At 49.3% G+C, this 25,086-nt stretch overlaps 2 protein-coding genes across 3 annotated transcripts in view; one reads left to right on the top strand and one right to left on the bottom strand.

The window, feature by feature from the left end:
* Positions 1-1,205: 1,205 nt before the first annotated feature.
* Positions 1,206-11,966, bottom strand: OVOL1 (ovo like transcriptional repressor 1). The gene is made up of 4 exons (XM_077329456.1): positions 11,806-11,966; positions 6,470-6,660; positions 4,944-5,130; positions 1,206-3,762 (listed from the first exon to the last, which is right to left on the bottom strand). The coding sequence occupies exons 1-4, from the start codon at positions 11,903-11,905 to the stop codon at positions 3,458-3,460; spliced, it is 783 nt and encodes a 260-aa protein (XP_077185571.1). The 5' UTR covers positions 11,906-11,966; the 3' UTR covers positions 1,206-3,457.
* Positions 11,967-12,079: 113 nt separating this feature from the next.
* Positions 12,080-25,086, top strand: part of AP5B1 (adaptor related protein complex 5 subunit beta 1) — a 45,992-nt gene continuing 32,985 nt past the window's right edge. Inside the window, exon 1 of one of the 2 annotated variants that reach the window (XM_077329397.1) lies at positions 12,080-12,209. The gene's annotated coding sequence lies outside the window, so the exon portion shown is untranslated. The remainder of the gene's footprint in view (positions 12,210-25,086) is intronic. The other variant, XM_077329379.1, reaches the window with a different exon arrangement.

Below are 25,086 nucleotides of genomic sequence, written 5' to 3' on the forward strand. Positions count from 1 at the left end.
TGAGAGCATCATAGAATCAGCAGGAACTTTTCCTCACTTCATTCTTATGAAAGTACACCCCGTGCTTCTGAAAAGAACACCGCAAACACAGCAGTTTCATTCCCCATCTCTAGTGCTTCACACTCTTTCTCCAACAAGGGTGGAGAACCTCAGACGCTCATTGCAGACGAGCCCAAGATGTTTCAGAAGACTATCTCATGACATAACGTTGTCTTGGGATCACCCTCTGAAGTGTATTTTGAGGTTGCGAAAACTGATTGCACGGCATAGGCTTGCTTCCTAGATTGCTGTTAGATTAAAGAAAGTTGAGGGAAGATCTGTTTGGAAGGAGGAGAGCGATAATGTTTAGAGGGCCACTTTATGTTTTCCAGTTATTTTTGCATACTAGAGCCTAGAGTTCTAGCTCTAGCTTTATTTGAGGTTTGGCGTTTCTCTCCAAAAACTGATCCTCATTAGAGTGCCATGAAAGACTCACCAATGGTAATTGATGCTTATGTCTGTTCAGATGAAATCAGACTTTGACTTGAACAGTTCTCTTGGTTTATTCATGACATTTGTGATGCACCTAGTCTACAGACTTAGTGAGTTTCATGGCTGGCATTTTCAGACTGATCCAGGCTGGCAGTTAGCCATTCCTGTTAGTTACGTAACTAGGGTGGCCAACTCTGGATTGGGAAATACCTGGAGATTTGGGCTAGAGCGTGGGGAAGGCAAGTTTGGGAAGGAAAGGGACTTAAAATGCCATAGAGGCCACCCTCCAAAGCAGCCTATTTCTCCAGGGGAACTGATCTTGGTATCTGGAGAGCAACTGTAATAGCATGAGACCTCCAGGTGCCACCTGGAGGTTGGCAAAAGGTTGGCAAGCATGTGTCCCTCCCCTGTACATAACTCTGATGGGATACAGAGTTGTACTGTGGGCAAACAAGAGCATTACTCTACTCCAAGAATGCATTGAAGAAAAGGTTTTTGTACCCTACTTTTCTCTACCACACAGGCACCCTGTGAGTAAGGTGGGGCTGAGAAAGCTCTGAGAGACCCGTGACTGGCCCAAGGTGACCCAGCAGGCTTTGCATGGAGAAGAAGCAGAGAATCAAACCCCTGTTCTCCAGGTTAGAGTCTGCTGCTCTTAACCACTGCCCTGTGTCGCTCACTCTTGAAATTATAGATTCTTGGACTCTGAACACCACACCCACTTACACAAATGAAATAATCAGTTCCTTTATTTTAATATCAGAGGGAAAAATAACTGGTATGAATAATTAATATAATATAATAACATTAAAGTTCACAGGCTTGGCTTGTTCCACAGAAAAGTCCAAGATGGAAGTAAAATATGTAAACAAGATTCATACCTTATGCCTGCATCCTAGAGATGCTAAAATTGGTTTCTGCGTCACTACGCCTGCGCAGCAACAACAGACCAACTTGCACCATTCATATTCACACATTCATATTCTTGTACTCTCCACGGACAGCCATTTTGTTTTCCTGAGAGAGGCCATCCCCTCAGCCCTAGAGCTTGACTGTTACCTCTGTGGCAGCCAATGTAATACCAGTGACCAATGCTACAAATCTGGGCAGAGTCTGAGAGTCCCCCAAACTTTTGATGGCTATCCAACCACTTACATTCCACCTTTGCTCCAAGCTCATGACTGCATATGTGGCTCTTCACCATGTCATTCTTATACATTTTGTGAATAGGGTTCCCAACATTGCCTAGGTAAATGCTAGGATATAGGGGGGAGAGAGCAACTGAGAAGGACAGAGTTTGGGGAGGATGTAATGTCACACATCAGACTAAGACACTAGGAATTTTCCCAGTTCCTATTGTAGGGACCATAGAGAACAGGGGAAACTCCTAGAGTGCCACTATGGAAGCCATCTTCTTCTCCCGCTCCTCAGTTTTTTAAAGGTGGGAAATTGGGGCATAGCAAATTCTCATCTAGGCCCAGGTAGTTAGGAAGACTATCTGTGAGGTATGTCAGGCTGAGAGAGTATGACTGGCCCAAGATCACCCAGTGAGTTTCAAGGCTCAACATGGATTCAAATCTGGTTCTAATCCAGCAATCTAGCCAATAAACCACACTGGCTCTCACTAAGGCACATAATTTATATCCATTAAAATTGAGGGAGGCACATTTTATACAACCTCAGAAGTTCACCATTCATTTGTAAGGCACAACATTTTCTATTCATTGGATGAAGGCACCTCTTAGAACTTCTGCAAGTGCCATCATTCTAGGCAGGCCTTTTCATTGGAGCAAGGCAAACCAAGAGCAGCAACTCATGCAGGGATGCAACAGTCATCCTTCAACTAGGATGGCTTGTACTACTGTGTCTCAGTATTTCTGGAAATGCAACCATTCAGTTCCAACTGACACAAGACACAAATGCCTACCTAACCGATCCAAAGGCAACAAGCCTCCAGTAGTGAATCATACGCAGAAGGCAGTTTTCTCCCTAGAAGGAAGGGAGAGGAAAGGGGAGGCAACTGAAAGCCGTTTTGAGACTCCTTCGGGTAGAGAAAAGTGGCATATAAGAACCAACTCTTCTTCTTCTTCTAGATGTGTACTGCCAGAAAAATTAATTCAAAGTCCAAAAGTCACAGTTTGGGAGCTAGAAGAAGAAGAAGAGTTGGTTCTTATATGCCACTTTTCTCTACCTGAAGGAATCTCAAAGAGGCTTACAGTCGCCTTCCCTTTCCTCTCCCCACAACAAACACCCTGTGAGGTAGGTGAGGCTGAGAGAGCCCTGATATTCCTGCTCTGTCAGAACACTTTTATCAGCACCGTGGCGAGCCCAAGGTCAAACCCAGAATGCCAGATTAGAAGTCCGCACTCCTAGCCAATACACCAAACTGGCTCTCTAGGAAGCTGCCTGGTCACAGAAACAGGATAATATGTCCCTAACAGAGCATCTAAAATTAAATAGCCACTTTCCTTCAAACTAAAAACAGCTCCCTCCTGCACCACCTGCTACATTAGCTATATTCACTGTTGTTTAAAAAAATAACTATTAAGAACAATTGGGGAAGGGAGCCTCTGTTGTGTCCCCTGTAACAACATGAGCCCTAAATTAGGGAATAGATTCTTGTTTGCTCCCTAGGAAAATAACTGGAAAGGAAATAAGGCAGCGGTAGGATGTAATACACTCCCCTGCATCTCACTCAAGCCCACCCTCAGACACCTGCAGTTCAATTTCTGCATCTAACTTTTTAAAAAGGCCACCATCAGTACTTTGCTCTGTTTTGGGGTCAGTTTGTCCTCAGAGCTGGATAAGCAGCGGCACCATTCCCCTTCTTCGCTATCTCCACATACAGGTGTCAAAATGTTCTCTTTCTTGGGCTTGGATAAAAGTCTGAGGATCCCTGAGCTAAAAGGAGGCTTGACTTTGGTTGAAGACATTGATAAGCCACCAGTGAGGACAGACCCTTTCTAGGTCCCCCTTGGGGGCTGCTTCAAAGGCACAGGCCGCCCTGCAGCAGAGAAGGTGGTGGTGGGCTGGTGCTGTGGAGCAGGGCCGAGGATTTGCGCGAAGCCTTGCGCAGCAGAGGACTGTCGGGATGTCGCTCCTGCAGGTGTCGCATGTGACCCTCCTGGCTGTCGGCCGTGGCGCCGCAATCCTCGCACACGTACAGCTTGGCACGGCGCTCCTTGTAGGCGTAACTTTGCTGCACCCCGTGGATCTTCTTCAGGTGAGACTCAAGGGAGCAGCGCTGGGTGAAGGCCTTGTCGCAGAGCTCACACTTGTAAGGGCGCACACCTGCATCGAGAAAGGCAGAGAGGGAATGGGTTTCAGTCCCATGGGGAGAAGCATGCTCATGCCAGTAGCTACAGAGCTCTTCCTGCCTATACACCCCATCGTGTTCTTATCCCACTTTTTGTCCAGATAACTCAGAAGGGACTTTGATTTCCAGACCAAGCTTGACAACTGGCCGGAGGATGGGAGACAGTGTCACCAGCACGATGACATCACTTCTGGGAAATGTCCACAATTGACTGTGGTAGCTTCTAAGAATCCCTGGAAACCTATGACAGGGTTGGTTTTATCACAGAAGTTCTGGCGATTCCAAGAGCTACTGCCCTCTCTTCCAGGAAACCATTGCATGGGCAATGCCAGTGAATTTTTAAAAAATTAAATGATTTTTTCAAAAATTTCCCCTCAACATCATTCCATGCGGAATTGAGGAAAGGGAACTTGGAGCAGGGAATCCCCTTCCTTGACCTGAGACGTGGCAGCCTTAGAGGGTTCTCCATCTGATTGTCAAAACTAAGTTGGAGCGCAACCAGCTCAAGATCTCATATTTGGCTACATGACTAAGTGGGGACTTGAACAGGTTTGCTATCTTTCTTTCCTGTGAGAGGTAAAACTCTATCCATGCCCCAATATCCCATCTTCGAGAAATTGATGAGTGAGTGGGAGGAAACTGCCTGAACATGGCCCCCACAGTGATGCTCCAGGAATTGTCTCACATCCCTACAGCCTTTACTACAGAGATTAGGGGAAATTCCTAGAGTGACACCTGGATGTGACAAAGGGTTGCCAATCAGAAGGGCTAGGAATAAAGCTATGGTGGGTGCAGTGACACAAGAATGATGACATCACTTCTCTGAAAACCATACAATTGCTGATGATTCTTAGAGCTACTGCTTTAGCTTCCGGATTCCACCAGAAGTGACATAATCATGTTCACAATTCCATTGAGATTTCCCCTCCCTATTGCCACTTGGAAGCTTGGGGTGGTCGATCTCTTCAAAGTCATCTCCACATCTTGTAGGACATTCTCGAAGTCAACTGGGAGTTGTACAAGATATATCTTGTCCTCTGTCCTGAACCTTCTGCTCATAAACTTTGCTGCCAGCCAACCTTCTCCCAAGTTCTAAAGCAACAGAAAGGCAGGCCTCATTTCCTACCCAGCACCCCCACAGGCTTGTAAAGCTCACCTGTATGTGTCCGGACATGGCGCTTGAGGTCAAAAGTGTCGTTGAACCCTTTGTTGCAATAGGAGCAGAGGTGCCTCTTCACCTGGCTGTGACACTTCAAATGGCGGTTCAACATTCGCTGATAGGAGAACCCCTTCTGGCAAACGGGGCAGCAGAACTGCTCGCCTGGCCCTTCACCCTGGGTCACCTGCAGAAAAACAGAGGGTTTTCTGTCAGAGAGGACTTGCACAAAGGGGCATGACAAAGTTGACAAAAAATGACAACACATCTGCATTCCTTTTACAAAAGCCCTGGCATGGAGCAAATTGCATTTTTACTGTTGAGAAGCCCCTGAAACATTCTTCGAGAATCTCCAGAAGTGGTGTGATCCTGCAGAATGTGGTTGGGAAGCAGAGCTGTGTACGTGCCCACCTGAGGCCCCTCCCCTTCTCACCCCCTCCAGGCCCATCACTGGCTATTTTGGGAAGAGGGGGTGGATCAACATAACCATCTATGGTCATATCCCTTGATAAATGTTTTTTAAACATATATAAAAATTAATTAACTCCCACCCATACAGGAAATCCTTCCAGGACTGTCAAGAAACCCTGGAGAAACTTGGTTGGGAAAGCCTGTTCTAGCCCCTTCCAGCATGTGGAAATATAATCTTAGGATCCTAGCATCCATACAGAAGAAAAGCCATGGGGGAGGTCAGTGGGCTGGAGTGAGAAAGGACTAGGGGATGAAATAGATTAACTTCCCTCAAAAGAACTGTGCTTGTGTCCATGGCTCAGTGGCAGAACATCTGCTTGCCATGCACAAGGTCCCCAGTTCAATCCCTGGCATCTCCAGTTAAAAAGACCAGCTGATAGGTGATGTGAAAGACCCTAGTCTAAGGCTCTGGAGAACAACTGCCTGTCTGAATATACAATACTGACTTTGAAGGCATGGTTCCATATAAGGCAGGGGGAGTCAACCTGTGGTCCTCCAGATGTCCATGGACTACAATTCCCATGAGCCCCTGCCAGCATCTGGAGGACCACAGGTTGACTACCCCTGATATAAGGCAGCTTTCTGTGTTCAAGTGGGAAGAAGGAACAATTTCCTCCCCTTGTCCATCCTCCCCAAACCATATGGTTCGTTGTCTGCATGTATCCCACAACCCATGAGAGCCATCTTTCCAGGGATGGAAAGGGCTGCACGAACAGATCAAGACTCTGATCTGTACACATGGCATGGGCCTGACGCTAACCTATCACAGCTCCTCATCTGCAAGGACATAGAGAGTCCCACTATGTCTCGCTATACATCACAACCATCTCTCACTATACCATAACAAGCAATATTATACCAAGTCAGACCATTGAGCTCCGTAATTTCACAATGACGGTTGGTAGAAATACAATAAAGTAGCTGTCCAAAGTCTCAAGCAGGGAGCTTTCCTACTTTGGATACTGGAGGAACCAAAGGTTGCACTCCAGGATCTCCTCCGTGAATCTGCTCTTCACCAAAGTGTGGAACTTTCCCTGTCTTTGTGTCAGCCTTACCTTGATCTTGGGGCACAAGAATCCAGGCTCTCTGTCTTGGGGTATCCCATTGGGGACCTGGGCTGTACAGCGGGGCTGTGCTGCCATGTAGGTGGAGTCTCGTATTGTCATGTCCAGGGGCATTGAGTACGAAGGGGGTTCGGCCACAGAAGGCTCCAGATTTTTCCACAGGGCATACCCGCCCAGTGAGACTAAAGGGGAAAAACAGGCAATATTAACATGTTGCTAAAACGAATCGGGGTGAATGTGACCCCTTCCCTAACAGCAGTGCACTGGATGTGAGAGCAGAAGAGGTGGTTAAGAAATTTAATATCTTGATGGTTAGTTCCAAAGTGTGCTTATTTCGGGATTGGTAGTAACCCCAGGCTAATTAGCCTGGAATAAGAGAAAGCAATCTTGAAAACCTGTTCAGCAGCAGGGCCAGGAGAACAGTTAATAGCCTCATCACCAACACAGGCGTCTCCGCACAACAGTATTTCTGATTATGTTTATTCACTGGAACCGGCTAGTGAAGAACATAAGAAGAGCCCTGCTGGATCAGGCCAGTGATCCATCAAGACCAGCATCCTGTCTCACCTAATGGCCGACCAGTTCCTCTGGAGGGCCAACAACAGGGCAGAGAGGCCGAGGCCTTCCCCTGAGGTTGTCTCCTGGCTCAGATACTTGAACAGGGGACTGCTGCTGTATATTTCTATACATTATTTTTGCTCTTTCATGTATTGCGTTATGACTTTTGGTTTCAGTCTTCCCCCCTACCAATCACTTTGATTCGCAGCTGACCGTTCCGTTTGTCCCAATATGAGACCAGCTCAAAAATACGAATAAACAATAGAAAGTGCAACAATCGATACCAAGATGGACGAAAGACACGTCGTGTATATGTGCCACTACAATCTAACATTCCGAATTTCACACAGGGCGGGGGGGGGAGGTCAGTTATCTGAAGACTTAACCACCTGCTTTCATTCTGCACCTGCCATTATACAATTTTTTTTTGCTACGCTATTGGTACTCTGTTTCGAGAATTCGGAAAGGAGGAAGGAAGGGATGAGCTGGGTTGTCTGGCCAATGCCTGCCTCTGCGTAGCGGCCCCCCCACCAAATACAAACCAGGGCAGACGCTGCTTAGCTTCTGAGCTCTGGTGAGATTGGCCTAGCCAGGGCCACAGCTGTTGAAGAGAATAAATACAATAGTCTCCAAAAGAACTCTAGAAGGCTGACCCAAGACAAGCCTAAGACACAAGGCAGCCTCTACGGACGATGTGGTCTCCACAAAATGTACTACCCCTGGGACTAAGAAGCTAGTCCTCATGACTGGAACTCTGCTGGAATCATTGTGACGTTCCCCCCAACGTAGCCCTCTGATGCTCTGCCTTCAAGCACCGCCGCCACCAGCACCACCACCTCCCAAAGCCAACTTCAACAACGAGTAAACAGCTCAGAACCGGTTAACCGGGATGTTATTGGAAAGTCCAGCCCAGCCCAGCCCAGAGAGTTAATTAAGTGTTTCCGGCCCGGCGCCACAACTCCAGCTCCTGTCACCTGCCTCAGGGAGGTGGAATGGGAGGGGGGGGGCATGTTGCAATCACCCTCAAACCAATCCAAGGAGCCTCACGCAGAATTCTCGTTCTCCCTGGCTCCATTGCAAACAGCAAGGACACCTCAGCGCTAGACAGAGCCCAAGAGGGATTCCTGAGCATCATGAAACTGGAAGCGGAGTCAGGCCCTTTCCGACCGCTCACTGCAAGGCTGCTGGTTCGGGCCTGAGCACGGGCGAGCAAAAAAGCTGCCAATCGACAACAGGCAGTCGTGAAAGAAAATCAGAGGAACGAAGCCCGCAAAGCCCACTTGGGTCAAATTAGAAATGCATCCCTGAGTGTCAGAAGGCCTCCCTTGCACGGAAGCGGTGTTATCTTTCATACTGATTTGTATCAAAGAGCCTGAAGAAAATTGGCAAATAATTTGAAGCCTGTCAAACGTGTTGTCATTCTAAAAAAAAAAAAAAAAAAGCATCAACAATGAAAAAGATTAAAAGGAATACAAACTATTTTATGAAGCACTGCAGTTTGGAAGGAGAGGTCCCTGCAGGAATAGTCTCTCCCCACCCCCACCCTCTTCCCAGATTTGCCATCAGTTCCACTTGTGCACCAGCTGATGATTTCATAACCCAGTAAGTTGAATGCTGGTGACTTCTGGCTTCGAACTCATGACTGCTGTGCTGCCTGCCTGGAGATACATGCCACCCTCCTGGTTCAAGGCACAGCTTTGAATGCTTTCTAAGAAATGTTGAAGCAGGATCTCAGCACCGAGGATGCTAAGAACTCAGCTTCAGCTCTTGTCCTGGCCCAGAGAGAGAAAGCCTCTGGCTGAATGCAGAATTCCTCTTCCAACCTGGTGTAGTGGTTAGGAGTGCAGACCGCTAATCTGGCGGGCTGGGGATTCCGCGCTCCCCTACGTGCAGCCAGCTGGGTGGCCTTGGGCTCGCCACGGCACTGATAAAGCTGTTCTGACTGAGTAGTAATATCAGGGCTTTCTCAGGCTCACCTACCTCACAGGGAGCCTGTTGTGGGGAGAGGAAAGGGAAAGCTATTATAGGCCACTTTGAGACTCCTGGTAGAGAAAAGTGGCATATAAAAACCAACTCTTCTTCTTCCATGATCACCAGTCCGTCCCCCCCAAGTGGGGTTTACTTCATATGAGTCAGCCATTCACTTGTAGGGAAGAAAGATCAATTCAAGAAGGTGTCAAAGGCACCCCCTTTCACCTGCCCAGCATTTTGTTTGTGGCATGCTAGCATAATTGGCAGCCATCCAGAGAGTGGGACAGAAGCCTAGTTCGCACATGCAGGTGGTCAAGTGGATGTCTGAGGATTCCCAGCTTTCATGGGAAAGCCTTCCTAGCATTAAGAAAGCAGGACCTCAGGGAATAGAACCTCTATCCCTACCTCTGCTGGTTTCCTGCTTGAGGGGAACTCTTAACATAAGGGAGCCTTCCAGCTGCAGTCTGAAGTGGCACAAGCACCTGGACCATCTCTTCCCCATCCCTTGCTGTTGCAGGTGTGAACCAGGCCACCAACTTCAGGAGTGATGGGAAGTGATGCTGGAGAAAACACCAGGCTAACAATCGGCATATCAATTTCCTGAGGGGGAGGGGAGGCAAATGGAGCAGCCTGTGCCCCACTTGGGAGCTCAGGAGAAAGGATAGAAGGCTAAAAGGAAAAGAAGTGAAGGCCTGTGAGGACTAGGAGGAGAATCAACGCCATGGGACACACGGACTCCGGAAAACCAGGCACTTCTCAGTGTAGCAGTCCAGCCACCGGAGCCAAACCCCTCTGCTCGTTCTGCCTGGAGGATAGCCACCCATTTCCCTTTCTTTAGCTATGCCTCAGTTTCCCCACATGCACTTCCCTGCCCAGCTCGAAATTAAAAGGTCTGCTATTTCAATACTGGTCGGCAGCAAAGGGAGAGGGCCCCCATCGTTCCCTCCCCAGGTCAGCAGATTGGAATCTGTGGCGGAAAACAGCGCCAGGCTTCCAGCGTGATTAATTAGAAGCTAATTACAGACTCCCCAGATCAACCTTACGATGCTTGCCAAGTAAGCTAAGTAAGACGGGGAACTTTACAAGCTGGGCGCAAAGCGTCGTCCTCGTCTCCTTGGGCTGTCTCAGGGCTGGCCTGCAGAGCTTGGTGCTGCAAGAACCATGGCAGCTCCACTGAACCCCCAGCAGTCCACCTCCAAGTGCCCATGGCTGGGGGTCAGGTGAGGGCAGCAGCCTTCCCAGAAACAACAGACAGGCTGCGGGGAGAAACAGGATGCTGGTCTAGATGACCCTCTGGTCTGATTCAGCATGCCTCCTATGATGTTCAGAGAAGAAAAAGATTTCTAAGCCCGGTTCCTTGGAGCAAAGGATGAAAGTTGCAAACTTCCACACTCAGATCTGGATGGGGACCCAGTGTCAGGATCCTTGGTTTGGCTCCGTCTTGCCTCTTTGGGGTGCAGTGCCTAGAGGTGGGACAAGGGCCTGCCTGGCCCCTTGTCTCCCAGTGGCTAGATGGGAAATGGTGCCTTTTGGTTACAGCTTAGGGCTGCCGGGTCCCCCCTGGTCACTGGTGTATGTGAGGGGACTTCCAGCTGCAGGTTGGGAAACTCCTGGAGATTTGGGGGTGAAGGCTGGGGAGGACAGGGAACTCAGGGGGGGGGGGTCAATGCCAGGGTCCACCCTCCAAAGCAGACCTTTTCTCCAGAGGAACAGATCTCTGTCATCTGGAGGCGAGCTGTAATTCTGAGAGTCCCAAGGTCCCACCTGGAGGCCAGCATCCCAATTACAGCTAGAAGGCAGGAGGTGGAGCCCCTGCTTTAGGAATAGCAGCTTGAACAAGGGGACCTCACCTGGAGCCCCTCTGCTCAAAGCAAGACACAGCCATTAAGGATGAGGAGTGAAGGTCCAAGAACAAGGTCACACACCAGTCAAACCTTTCCCCAGCAACAGATTCAGCACCCCCATCGCTCTGAGCGTCCGTGGTATTTCTGCCTCCGTGCAGGTATGAAAAAGGCAAAATCCGCAGCAGGGATTAAGTGTTTCTGTCCATCTTGACATCGGCACAAGACAACTCCCCTCCCCACCCCGGGCTTAGCACTGCTGAGTAACCATCCCCAGTTCCTTGGCCATCCTTAGCGGAGATTTAAGGCCCCGTTTCTGCCTGAGAACACAGTTAGGATTGCGCTGCGCGCCTGGCAAAAGCCGCCGCACCTGAACGCTTCCCCGCTGGGGCCACTTGGGTTGCGCGCCCTCCAATCAGCAACCATGCCGGCACAGAAAGCCCTGCGCGCCCCCTCCCTCCGCCGATTTTCCAACCAATCCCCCAAACTGCCGGGAGATTAAACATTACATGCCGGAGGGGGGGCATGGAGTGGCGAGCTGAAGTTGCGCGCAAGGGCCCCTTCCCGGCATTCTTGGGGGAACAATGGGCCTCCCGCCCTGGCCAGGCAGGCGAAGCGTGCAGGTGTGATTAGCAACCAGTTAATGGACGGCGGGGGAGGTCGCGCTCTGCCCGCAGGGGAGATTCCGCCGAGACCTGGGCGCCTCGCCCCCTCCCTCCCTTCCCTCCAGGAAATAAGCGGGGCACCTTCAGGACTACCTGACCCAGGAAGCCCGAGGGACCGCTGCCCGCGCCGCTTCCCTCCTCCTCGGAGGGCCGTTATGCCTCACCGGGTCCTCTCCACCCCCACGCCTTGAGAAGGAACCCAAAGCGCTCCGATTCGGAGTGGGCGAGCGACAAGCGGGCTTCCCGTACAGTTCTAACGCCCTCTGCCCCCTCCCCGGGCCGGCCGCCTCACCTGGGACGTAGATCTCGCCTCTTTCTTCATCGGGAAGTTCGCTCCAGTTCCTCTTGCCGGTGGAAACGCACGCCTTTTTCACTAGGAAAGCGCGGGGCATCTTCACTGCGCGGAGCTTGCCAGTCCTCCCCGTCTCCAAAACAAAAAACCCTCACAAAAAGCCCCCCGATCCGTTTCTTCCTCGGCGCCCTTCCTCCCCCGGCGCGGCTTTAAAAGCAACCCCTAAGCGAATGGCCGGAGTTTGCTCGCCAATCAAAGGCGTTCGGCGGCTGGAACGTTGAGATCAAAGTGGGAAGCGGCCGGCGTTCGGCGGCTCCAGCGCCAGCCCCGCGGCGGTCCCGAAGCGCTCCGCTTCGCCCTCACCCGGAGCCGTTGGCGCTCGGGGCTTCAAACCGCGGATCAAGGTACAAGAGGGCAAGGTGGGAGGGAGGCGGAGGTAAGCGAGTTGGAGTCCCGGTGCGCCGCTCGCCTGCCTCTCTCTCGCTCCTTTCCTTCCTTCCTGGCCGGCTCCCTTTTTTGGCGTTCCCCTCCGTTGCACTCTCGTGGGGGAGAGGCGCTTTCTCTTAGAGCTCACGATCCGGAGAGACGAGTCAGTTGCCGCCGCACGAGGAGGAGGCAAGAAGCGTTGGCCCTAATTAGATCAGATGTTTGGGGAGGAGGTGGAAGAAGGGGGGTGTGGTGGGGATGGCGCATGCGTTTGGAAATAACGGTGTCTTACCCTCTCTCTCTTTTTAAACTGGTGTGTTACCTGGTTGCCAAACCGGTTTGCGAGGGTAAGGAGGAGGAGACCATGTTTCTGACACCCACGGTTTCTGCCTGGGCTTTTTTGGTGTTATTGTTTTTGCGGCCCCTTTTCTTTCGCGGGTGGGAAGCGTAAAATTCGTTTTTAAAGCCCTCGACAGGTAACAGTAAAGCAGAGGAGAACGATGTTAACATCACGGACCAGTGGGGGAGGGGTCGGCCCGAAGTTCTGCAAGAGATACAAATTAAATAACAAAAGAAACAGGAAGGAAAAAGCACCCACTGCCCTCCCCCCCCCCAAAAAAACCCTCCTTCCATCTTTGATCTTTGAGAGCAAATCGCTAATTACTCCCCCCCTCCTGTAGTAGAACTCCGAACCACGCCCACGTGGAGCGGCCAACTACATGGGATCCGAAAACGGTTTCCTGGGCCTCGGCCTCCCCCCCCCCTTTAGCTCGGCCTCCTCCCAGCTTTCACCTGGTGGCGGGTAAATTTTCCCTGCCTGCCCCCCACCATCCCTTGCCGCCTCTGTTATCCGACGTATGGCTTTTGGCTAGCCGCCCTTAAAAGATAGCAGCTGAACCGCTTGTGTTTACTTAGAGTCTTAGTCCTGGGGGCTTCCTTTTTTAACCAATTGTAGAGAGTACCTTTTGACCAGCAACAGGATTACTTTGACCCAATGCTGGCTTGTATTTTGAGAGTCAGCCAGTTTGGGGGTAGTGGTTGAGAGGGGCGGCCTCTAAGAGAACCAGGTTGGATTCTTCCTCCTCCACATGCAGCCAAGTGGGTGACCTTGGTCTGTTACAGTTCTCTCAGAGCTCTCTCAGCCTCATCTGTCTCACAGGGTGTCCATTGTGGGGAGAGGAAGGGAAAGCGACTGTAAGCCACTTGGAGACAATTTAGGGGAGAGAAAATAAGGGTACCAATAACCAGCTCTTCTTTGATTTTTTTTTTTTTTAGATGCCAGGTCTCATATATGAAGTTGGGTCAATTTCCACCCATGGCCCCCTCCCCTGCACATAGCCACTAGGCTGTTCCTAAAGTTACCAGTTCCAGGTTGGGAAATTCCAGGAGTGGAGACTTGGGAGCTAAGGTTTAGGGAGGGGCGTAATCTCTGGGGGTAAAATGCTATAGAGCCCACCCTGCAAAGCAGCCATCTTCTCCCAAGGAGATTAGCTGTAATTCTGGATGATTTCCAGCCCCCACCAGCATGTTGGCAAGCCTCACTATTCTGGAGGGTCCCCGAACTTGCAGGAACAGCATCTTGAAGGACTCCAAAGGCTGTAGCAGAAGAAAGGGGTCTCTGCTTCCCCCTCCTGAGAATAGGGCACTATTTTTCTCAGTGGTGTAGCTGGCCATCTTGACCACAATCCTGTAGAGTGGGCCAGCATTATTATGCCTAGGATGCCAAACAGTGAGAAGCTGTGGCTTGCTTAACCTATGCCCCCCCCCCCCTTGAGTTCAAAGCAGTGGTGCGATGGATTGGGGGATACTCTGCTTTTATTTTTCCTGGCATTTCCAAATGTGCACACTTTGGTTGTTGATTTCCTGGTCTCGTAAAAAGGTGCTGGTGCACAGTGCCAAGGGAATACTGGTACTCCTTTGAAACATGGTGTTGGAGGAGACTTTAACAGATACTGTGGATGACACAAAAGACAAATCAGAGGGTTCCAGACCAAATCAAGCCTGACCTCTCCCTAAAAAGCTAAAATGGCTAAAGTTTCACCAAAGCTGTTGTCGTTTGGCCACAAGAGCTACTGGAAAAAGCATTGATGGTAGGGAAAGTTGAAGGCAGCAGGAAAAGAAGACCCAGCGGGAAATGGACTGAACCAATATATGAAGCCATGGGCCTGGGTTAAAAGGGCTGATAACGATAGGCCAGTGATTCATAAAGTCGCCATACATCGGAGGCAGTTTTGCAGCACTTAACACACGCCCATTCACAACGGCTGTGTTTGCAAAAGGGCCCGGTTTTTTCAGTGTTAAAACAAGCCTTGAGCAGACATAATGTGAGATCCTTTGTAAAATTGTTGGGACCCCAATCCTTACCCTCCCCCTCCCCCTCTTAAGGGATCTAAACCTGTGAGCCCTGCTGAACAAATGAAAAATGCCTGAGATCTGGCAACACCTTTTTCTCAACATTTCCTAAACAAGAGGAATGGATGGCAGAGGTGGGGGGGAGGGAGGGCAGGGGGGCATTACTTCATTCTTCCCCCTCCTCCCCCCTCTCCCTACCTGGAATGAGAACCTTTGCAAATACAGAGAACAAAGCAGAAGCAAACAGCAAACAATGGGGTCTGGGGGGAGGAGCGGGCAAGGAGTTCAGAGGCACTGACCCCAAAGCAGCAGCGGCAGCCTAAGAGTGGGGTGGGGGGTAAAGTCTGGACCCCCTGGGTAGTCTAGCGGATCAGTGTGGCCCCAGGTGGAAAGAAAACTCTTCACTGTGGCCCAACTCCGCAAAGCCTGTTCCCCACCATGTAGGAGCTGTGGCCCCAGCCAGATGTGAAATAAGATTAACGGTACCGGAGGGCACCAGGGGCCGAACTAAGCTGAATTTTGAGTTCACACCAGTGGATTGGCTGGAGAACAGCACTCGTCTGAGGAAAGGATTCCTTAAAACAGAATTCCAAGGCGGCTGAGAACAAGGAGATAAAAATACAATAAAAGCCATTGACATTACCCGTGATGCAATAAAACAGATAAATATAAACCATGAATAAAAACAGCAGCACAGTAATAGCAACAAGAATGTTACGTGTGTGTGTGTGTGTGTGTGTGTATGTATATATATATATATATATATATATATATATATATATATATATATATATATATTGAATCAAAGAAGAATAAATATATATATTTAAAGCCTTTAAAGCAGGGGTAGTCAACCTGTGGTCATCCAGATGTTCATGGAATTCTATAGGCAGAAACAGAGTTGGAAATCACCCCAAAGGTAATCTAGTCTGACCCCTGCACAATGCAGGGAACTCTCAACTACCTCCCCTACCACGCCCAGGGACCCAGCTTCATACCTAGAGGAAGGCTGAAAGCTGCCAGGATCCCTGGGCCCATCTGGGCTGGAGGAAAATTCCTTCTTGACCCCAAAGTGCCGATTGGCATCACCCTGGGCATATAAGAAAGGGCCACAGGAGATGAGCACGGCTTCCTCCCTTCCTCCCCTCCCTCTCATGATCTGCCTAAATTCCTAGTGAGTCCTGGAAATCTGCATCATTGTCTGACAGCAACTCCTTCCAGAGAAGGAGAGCCCACCACCTCCCGAGGAGGCCTGTTCCACTGAGGAGACACTCCTCTCAAGAAGTTCTTCCTAATGTTTAGCCAGAAACTCTTCTGATTTAATTTCAACCCAATGTTTCTGGCCTGACCTTCTGGAGGAACATGGGTTTTTGCATATAAATCCCATGAAAGGGCTCTACATGCAGGACTGAAGCTACAAAAGAAAAATCTCCCTCCCACGTCTAAGAATGGCGGGATTTGATGTAGCAGGGTCCACTGCCATTGGACCCAGGGTTTCAGAAGCCTAGGGATGCCAGTCCCCAGGTCAAACCTGGGGATCTCCTGGAATCACAGGTATCTCCAGTCTAAAGGGATCAGTTCCCCTGGAGAAAACGGCTTCTTTGGAGGGTGGACTCCATAGCTTTATGCAACATTGAGGTCCCTCCCTGACCCCAAATCCCGCCCACTCCTGGCTCCACCCCCAAAGTATCCAGGTATTTCCCAACCCAGAGCTGGCAACCCCACAGGAGCCTAGCTGTGCTACTGACTGGTTCCTTGTGTGGCTCAGAGGGGGGCTTTGCTATTACAGCTCTCCACATGGGCAGCTGCCGCTGGATTCACCTAGCCGTGGAGCTTTCATGTCTGATAGGAAGGGTGCATAGGAGGCTAGTGTAGCTCGGGCCTGTGCAATTCCCCCTTCTCTCACAGTGCTTCCTGCAAGCAACCAAAGGCACAGCTTGCTGCTTCTGTTCCCTCTGGCATCTGGCTGGGCTGGCTGGCTTGAGTCAGCGGGCACTGCATGCCAAGAATTCTGATCTTAGTCAGTGGGCACAATGTTTGCCCGGCTCTTGTTGGCAATCTGGGGCTTCTCTGGATGTTCTTGTGGTTTCTTCCAACACGACTGGTATCCTTGGATTCAAGGTTTAATTTCTGGAGCAAGAATTCTTGGTAGTCAGGCCTGCTAGGCAGGAGCAGTTTAAGGATCCCTGGGGCCCCTTGCATCAGAGCCAGGGCCCTAATAGAGGACAATTGCAGCAGGAGTAGCCAGACTGGGCGTGGAGGACCCCCCCCCCACACACACACACACACAGTGGAAAGTGTCCTTAAAGAGAGAAAAGAAGGAAAGGGAAAGGCATGTGCTACATGAATCAAGCGTCCCTGCTGCTGGGGACAGTCTTACTTACCTGAGATCTCTTCTTTCTCATCTGAGATATGGAAGTGTTGATGATGACATGACACTTTGCACAAGTTCTGTAGCACACTCTATTTCTGTTAATTATATCTAAGAAGAAGAAGAGTTGGTTCTTATATGCCGCTTTTCTCTACCCAAAGGAAACTCAAAGTGGCTTACATTCACCTTCCCTTTCTTCTCCCCACAACAGACACCCTGTGAGGTGGAAAAAGAAGAGTTGGTTCTTATATGCTGCTTTTCTCCACCCAAAAGAGATTCAAAGTAGCTTACATTCATCTTCCCTTTCCTCTCCCCACAACAGACACCCTGTGAGGTAGAAGAAGTAGAATAGTTGATTCGTATATGCAGCTTTTCTCTACCAGAAGGAGTCTCAAAGTGGCTTCAACTTTCCCTTTCCTCTCCCCACAACACATTGTGAGGTAGAAGAAGAAGAGTTGGTTTTTATATGGCGCTTTTCTCTACCAGAAGGAGTCTCAAAGTGGCTTCTAATCGCTTTCCCTTTCCTCTCCCCACAACAGATACCCTGTGAGGTAGGAGAGGCTGAGAGAGCCCTGATATTACTGCTCGATCAGAACAACTTTATCAGAGCTGTGGCGAGCCCGAGGTCACCCAGCTGGCTGCATGTGGAGGAGGAGCGGGGAATCAAACCTGGCTAGTCAGATTAGAGGTCTGCACTCCTAACCACTACACCAAGCTGAAACTAAGAAGGAGCTCTGATTGATCAGCCTGGTGGGCCATTTAGTTCACCATAATATTTCACATAGCAGTCAACCTGTTGATCTGGATAGCCAACAGACAGAGCATAGAGGCAAAGGTTTTCCTCTTTGCATACATATGCAGATGCTTACTGCCTCTGGATATGGCTAGTAACCATTAATAGATCTTTCTTCTGGGAATGTGTCCAGTTCCTTCACTACTTCCATTGGCAGTAAATTCTACAATTTAATCACTAGAGTAAAAACAAGTTACTTGTTTTGTCCATCAACTGGGTGCCCCAAATTCTAGTTTAGTGGAACAGGGAGCAAAAGTTCTCTCTATCCCCTCTCTCTGCCTTATGCATAGAGTCATATCCCTTCTTAGCTGTCTCTTCTCTAAAATGAAAAGTCTATATTCATCAGCCTTTCCTCATAGGAGTGGTGCTCCAACCCCTTAATCATCTCGGTTTGTGTTCTGCACATCCTTTTTGGGCTACAACCATCAGACTGATATGCCACCTTCCAAATGAGCCAGCCCCATAGATATGTACATCTGACTTTTTCAGTCTTTTCAGTGGTATAACACCATGAATTGACATTTTCATTGAGTTATCCATGCCAAGATCTCTTTCATTCTCTCTCTCGGCTAGTTCGGATCCCATCAACATACAGTTAAAATTAGAATTTTTGTTCCAGCGTGCATCTCCTTATACTTACAGGCGTGGAATTTCACTGTCCGTGTTGTTGCCCTCCCACTCACTTTTAGAGAGATCTTCCCAAAGATCATTACAATCTATCTTGGTTTTGACCTGTCTAAATAATTTGGCATTATCAGCAAATGGGCGGCACTTCACTTACCGCAATTCCTGATAGACAAAAGAAATAGTACCGTTCCCAACACCGATCCTCATCTGTGCCTGCTGCTCACATCCCCCATTGACAGAACTGTGAATTTATCCCTGTGGTCTGATTCCTGTAATTCAGCCGATTTGACAGGAAGTAAGTGGATTCCACTGAGATGTGGTATTGGGGGAGAGTTCTACACTGATGGACCAATCAGTGGGTTCTACATCAATCAAGCCTGAACTCTTCCTAGAAGCTAAAATGTCTTGACTATGATTATCTTACTTTGGCCACATTATGAGAAGACAAGAAACCCTGGAGAAGACAATAATGCAGGAAAAGAGGAAGGGTGATATCAGTGCTTGGCTCTTGTGTCCCTTCCTTGCATGCTCAGGGAAATGCTGATCACTGCTTTGGGCTCAGGAGGTGAATTTCCTCCAAGCCAAACTGGCCAGGTATTCTGGCTTTCTGGGGAAGGGGGCATCATGTGGGCATGAAATTAGCATCACTGTGGGTGGGCAGGTAGTTGAGAGTTTCCTTTGGGGGGAGGGGTATAGAAATTGTATTCAATGTCACCGAGTCAGAGGTCTGCAGCCAGACAACAGGTCACACTCAAGGAGCTGGATGCCACAGGGGTGGAGGACATGGCAAGCAGGGGCAGGTCAGTGCAAGCAGCAAGCCTCTTGTTCTGATTCTAGCAACGTCAGCACATCTCCTTCCCGGACTGGGCCTTTCACATTGCGGATGATGGAGCGGCTGGTGTCGTCCATGAATTCCACCCAGACCTGCGTGCCCTGGCCTTGGGAGCCCATCCAGCCGAGCACTTTGGTCACATGGGCCAGCTTGATGGGCCCATGACGGGGGTGGCTAAAGAGCATTTGAGAGTTTCCTGCTTTGTGCAAGGGGTTGGACTAGATGTCCCTGGAGGTCCCTTCAACTCTATGATTCAGTCAAGGAAGCCACAACCCTCAGTGTGCAAGACCTGAGCAAGGCTATTAGTGATTGGACATTTTGGAGGATGTTAATTCAATGGGTCATGGTAAGCGGGAAGTGACTTGACTTCAATTAACAAATATACACCCATTCAATACAAAGACATGTCTTCTGTTACATCTCTTAAGCTTTCTCAGGAGTCTTTGGTGAAGTACCTTGTCAGGATTCGTTCTGGCACAAAAAAAAGGTTTTGAGCTGAGCTGAGTTGATATAGCAAATGACTAATGGGGCCACCCTAAACAGAGGTACACCTTTCTAAGCCCATTGCCTTCAGTGGAATTAGAATGGTATAACTGTGTTTGGGATTGCACGGTCAGGAAGCTTCAGGCCCTCCTCCACCTTAGAGCCCTTGGACAGGCAAGCCACTGATTCCTCTGCCTTCCACCTCCACCATAGGGATGAAAAGACTGACCTACATTACAGGACCAAGGTAAAGATGACAGTCAATCTACAAAAAAGGCTGCACAAGAGAGTGAAGGGAACTGGATAGTGTGGAATATTCCCCCCCTCCGGCTGCCTTGAAGGTCCGGTGTTCCATAATATTTGAGGTCAAGAAAGGCTTGGATTGAGAAGCAAGGAATTACCTCCTCCCGTTCAGCACATGGGACTTCCTAACCCCAGGGCTGCCTATCTCCCTTTCTTTCCTCTGTGTGGCCTTTCTTGGCTTGCATACCATCACATCTCTGTGAAGGACAAAATGCTGAACCTGAGTGACTGACCAAGGCCACCCAACAGGCCTTCCCGGCCAAGTGGGGATTCGAACCCACAATTCCACAGTCCCAAGTTTTAACCATTCCGCCATGCTGCCTGGGCCCCTTGTTTCGCCCACTTGGTCCTGTAACCACCCCTAGAAGGCCTCTTCTCTGTTCTCGTAGCGCTGCTTATGTAAGCTTATGGGGCAGGGAGGGGGAATGCAGTTTGGGGAGTGGGTAGCCCCGTCTTTCAAGAAACATTTCCCTGAAATGTCTCTCTGGTTCTTGCTCTGCTTGTCGGCTTCCCAGAGGCAGCTGGCTGCCTGCCTGCCTGCCTGCCATCCGAGTTTAAAAACAAAAAAAACAGGACAAGATGTGCCTTCTTGGTCTGATCCAGACAGGCCGTTCATATGATAATGCCGGCTGGGACGATGATCCCATGGAGTAACATGATCATTCACAGAGCAGCGAGCGGTGTGTGTTTTCGAAAGGCTTTGTCATGCCTTTGAGTAGACCGCTGTTCCTGCTGGAAGGGTGGGGTGCTCTTTCGCTCTCTTCCCATTTGCTCCCTGGGAGGTGCGTGCCTGGATTCCTTGAGGTGAGCGTTTGGGCAAGGTCAGGCCCAGGTGTGTGTGGTGTCGGCCTCCCAGAAATGACAGGGCCCTTTTGAAAACAACTGCCTCAAAGCGCCCCAGGGAATGGGGTGGGGTGCGGGGGAGAGCCCTGCTATTGCTTCTCCAGGTTGCGGCATGGAAGATCCTTCTGGAGGCGGGCAGGAGAGCATATTCCGGCAGTAAGTCAGCTGGGCGGGTGGCGTTAGGTGGTAATTCAGGCCCTTCCTGTGAAGGTTTGCAAGTCCTGGTGCCTTTGAAATTATGCTTGCCGGCTTAAAAAAAAATACCTTGGGTGTGGAACGTGGGGCCCTATCCTTCCTAGGACAGGAGAAGGAGGAGGCGTTTGAGAATCTCCCCAAGGGTTATGGAGATCCTTGTCGCTTCAAGGACAGAGCTGAGTTAATTTCCCTCCTCTGCTACAAATGTCGCGTGTGGCCTTTGTCAAGTTACTGTTGCTCACCTCTGGTGCTCTCTTTGGGAACAGAACTCCTCGATCTCAAGAGAACAGCAGAGGTGGCAAAATGCTACTTGAGTAGGGGCGCCAAGATCCCCCTGGCCACTAGCAGTGGTTGGTGAGGGAAGGCTGCTGGATCCAGGTTGGGAAAATCCTGGAGATTTGGGGATGAAGCCTGGGGAGGACAGAGACCTCTGTGGGCTGCAGTGCCACAGAGTCCACCTTCAAAGCATTGATTTTCTCCAGGGGGACTGATTTCTAGTCTGGAGATGACCAGGGGATCCCCAGGTCCATCCAGGGGATCCCCAGGAACATCCCTACACCTGAGAGCCAACATGGTATGGTGGTTGCAGTGTCAGGCTAGGAGCTGGGGTATCCCCAGTTCGAATCCCTGCTTTACCATGGAAGTTTGCCTGGGTGACTTTGGGCCAGTCCTATACTCTTGGCCTAACCTACCTCACAGGATAGCTTAGGATAACATGGAGGAGATGAGAGTTATATAAACCACTTTGGCTACCGGTTGGGGAGAAGGTGGGGAAGTAAATAACATAATTCTGCTGGGAACTAAGGCAGATTGTAAGTGGGTGGGCAGAAGGGACTGTGCCCATGCTTGGCTAATGTGGCCCTTTCTGGCATTCCCAGGGAAATGCCAATTGTCACTTTGGGGACGGGAGGCAAATTTCCTCCAGGCCAGAGTGGCCAGGGATTCTAGGGGGGGGGGGTTGGGGGGCATCATCTGGGCATGGAGTTGGGGTCACTGTGGGTGGTCAGGTAGTTGTGCAGTTCCTGCATTTTGCAGGGGATTGGAGTAGGTGACCCGGGAGGTCCCTTCCAGCTCTATGATTTTATGGAATAGCAAATATATGCAAATATTTGCCAAACCCTTGGCATGCTAAGAGGATGGAAGTGTTATATGGTAATAGAATCGAGAGGGCAAGAGGACTAGAGTGATTATGAGACATGGAGCTGAGAGAGTACATCTGCTTTGGAAGGCTACTTGAGGTGATCACAATGATGTAGTCATTTTCTTTTCTTTTTTAAAAAATAGAGCCCAAAGGAATAGCAGGGGGGAGGGCAAATGGGACTCCCCCTCCATGGTTCTCTAATGGCCCAGTTGCTTGAGTGGGCTGATAGCCCCTCCCCCTTTTCACACTACTTTTCCTGTCTCTCCTCTGCATGTAATATTTTTGTGTTCTTGGACCGTATTCAGTCTCAACCTAACCAATTGGGTTGGGGGTGTGGGTAGTCTTGAGCCTTTTCGATGATTTACACCAGGGGTAGTCAAAGTGCGGCCCTCCAGATGTCCATGGACTACAATTCCCAGGAGCCCCTGCCAGCATTGGCAGGGGCTCCTGGGAATTGTAGTCCATGGACATCTGGAGGGCCGCACTTTGACTACCCCTGATTTACACAGTGGCCATTTCCTGTGCACCTAAAGAGGCCCACCTTGCAATAGGGAGAGAGATCCCTGCCGTATCTGCGGGTGGCCTGCTGGTTTTGCTGAATTTTATCACACACTTTCGGGCCAGCCAGTTTATTGTTAGATGTAGCGATAACCATAATTATAGTGTGCATTTAGTGTTTTAGTCTTATGTGCTCAAAATACTTCCCACTGTTTGCCCAGTCCTTCCAAGAACTGTATAAGTTAGGCTAGCGCTATTAAGCCACAATGTAAAAGGAGAACGGGAATAGAAAGAGAATCCTATATCTGAAGGCACCTAGTGTACTCCTCGTAAAAGTGAGGATGGGAACAGAAAAGCAAGGAACATTTCCAAGGCAATATTCTTGTAATAATATATACATTCAATTCCAATATAATTTATTATATATTTGTGTGTGTATTGGAATTGATTTTATTTATATACACAAACACACACACACACACACACACCAGAATATTGCCTTGGAAAGGGTCATTGTTTTTCTGTTGATATTCTATTGTGAGCCTTCCTTTTTTCATGTTGTAATCTTAAAGTGAGGATGGGAACAAAGGACCTCTGGCTTGCAGGTCATTCTCAGGGGCTCCCTCCCAAAATTTTGTTGCCTGCCATGTAAGCATCAGGCTCACTGGCTAGGGCAGGCTGTCTCAACCAGGGTTTCTTGAGGGCCCTGGAAGGATTTCCTGAATGGGAAGAAGTTAATATGTTTTCATATATATTTTAAAAAAACATTTATTGGGTGATATATCTATATATGGTCCTGTCGACCTGCTTTCCCTTCCCCCCCCTTCCAAAATGGCCAGTGATGGACCTGGAGGGGGTAGGAAGGAAGTGTCCTCGGGTGGGCGTGTACACAGGTAGGCTTCCTAGCCATATTCTGTATGATCACACCACTTCTGGGCTTTCTTGAATCCTGAAGAATGGTTCAGGGGTTTCTCAACAGTAAAAAAAAAGGTTGAGAAAGGTCAGGTTAGGGTAGCCTTTCTCAGCTTTTTCACCACTGAGAAACCCCTGGAACATTCTTCAAGCTTCAAGAAAGCCCAGAAATGACACGATTGTGCAGAATACAATTGGGAAGCATAGCTGTGTACCCAGGCCCTTCCCCTTCCCACCCACTCCAGGTCCATCATTGGACATTTTGGGAGGAAGGTGCAGGTCAACATGACTGTATATGGTCATATCACCTGCTAAACTTGTTAATTTAAAATATATATAAATATTAGTTAGCTCCCACCGATTTGGGAAATCTTTCCAGGGTAATAAAAAAACCCCAGGGTTTCATGAAACTCTGGTTGAGAAAGGACTGGACTAGGGTCTTCAAAGGCAGATTTGTCAGGCCTTTTCAATCTTGGTGGCACTCCACAGTAGCCTGAACAGCAAAGTGGTTTGGGATGAGAAGGCTTCTACACAGTAGTTGCTCTGACTGAGATGGTCCAATAATGTCAGGTCTCAGAAGCTAAGCCAGGTCCACCCTAGATGGTATTTGGGCCTCCAAGGGAGTCCAAGATGGTTACAAGCGGGGGTGAACTACCCCTACAGGGCTGCCTTAAGTCAGTTGCAACTTGACATCATTTTCCACCACCATGCAGTAGTTATTTCCTGTCCGGCTTAGTGATTGTGAGCAAGGAGGTCATAGATGCATGGACTGGGGGGGGCATAATGCACTGAATGAATGAATCTGGATTAAAGAGATGTACGATTGCCAACTTTCAGGTGGAGTTTGAAGACCTCCCAAGATTACAATTTCTACAGAACTGAGATCATGGCCCTCCTGAAAAAATGGAGGGTGGCCTCTTTGGCATTATGGTATCTCCTCTCCCCAAAAGTTATGCCCTCCCCAGGCTCCATCCCCAAACTTCCAAACCCGGAGCTGGTAGCTCTAAAGGGATGTGATCTTTCACATCTGGGCTAGCAATAGGAGGGGCAGAACCGGGAAGCTTCCAGAGCCAAATCGAGTACCCTAAAAGTGCCCTCTTAGCTACCCCTGTCCTTTTGTTGACTGCTGGGTAAAAGGATTTGCATGTTGAAAGCAGCGGCTATGCCTGTGAAAGTCGATTCATTTGAAATGATGTTGGAGGAGATTTGTATGGATATTGTAGATCACCAGTGGGTTCCAGATCAAATCAGGCCTATACTGTAGAAGCTAAAATGAGAGTATCACACTTTGGTCACATTATAAGAAGACAAGAGTCATTGGAAAAGACAATAACGCCAGGAAAAGCAGAAGACAGCAGGAAAAGTGGAAGAGCCAAAATGAGATGGATTGACTCAGGTAAGGAAGCCACTGCCCTCCATTTGCAAGTCCTGAGCAAGGCTGTTAATGACATTTTGGCGGCCATTGTTCATAGGGGCGCCATAAGTCAGAAGTGACTTGTGGACAC

Source organism: Paroedura picta, chromosome 1 (assembly GCF_049243985.1).
Source record: "Paroedura picta isolate Pp20150507F chromosome 1, Ppicta_v3.0, whole genome shotgun sequence".
NCBI classification, from domain to species: domain Eukaryota; kingdom Metazoa; phylum Chordata; class Lepidosauria; order Squamata; family Gekkonidae; genus Paroedura; species Paroedura picta.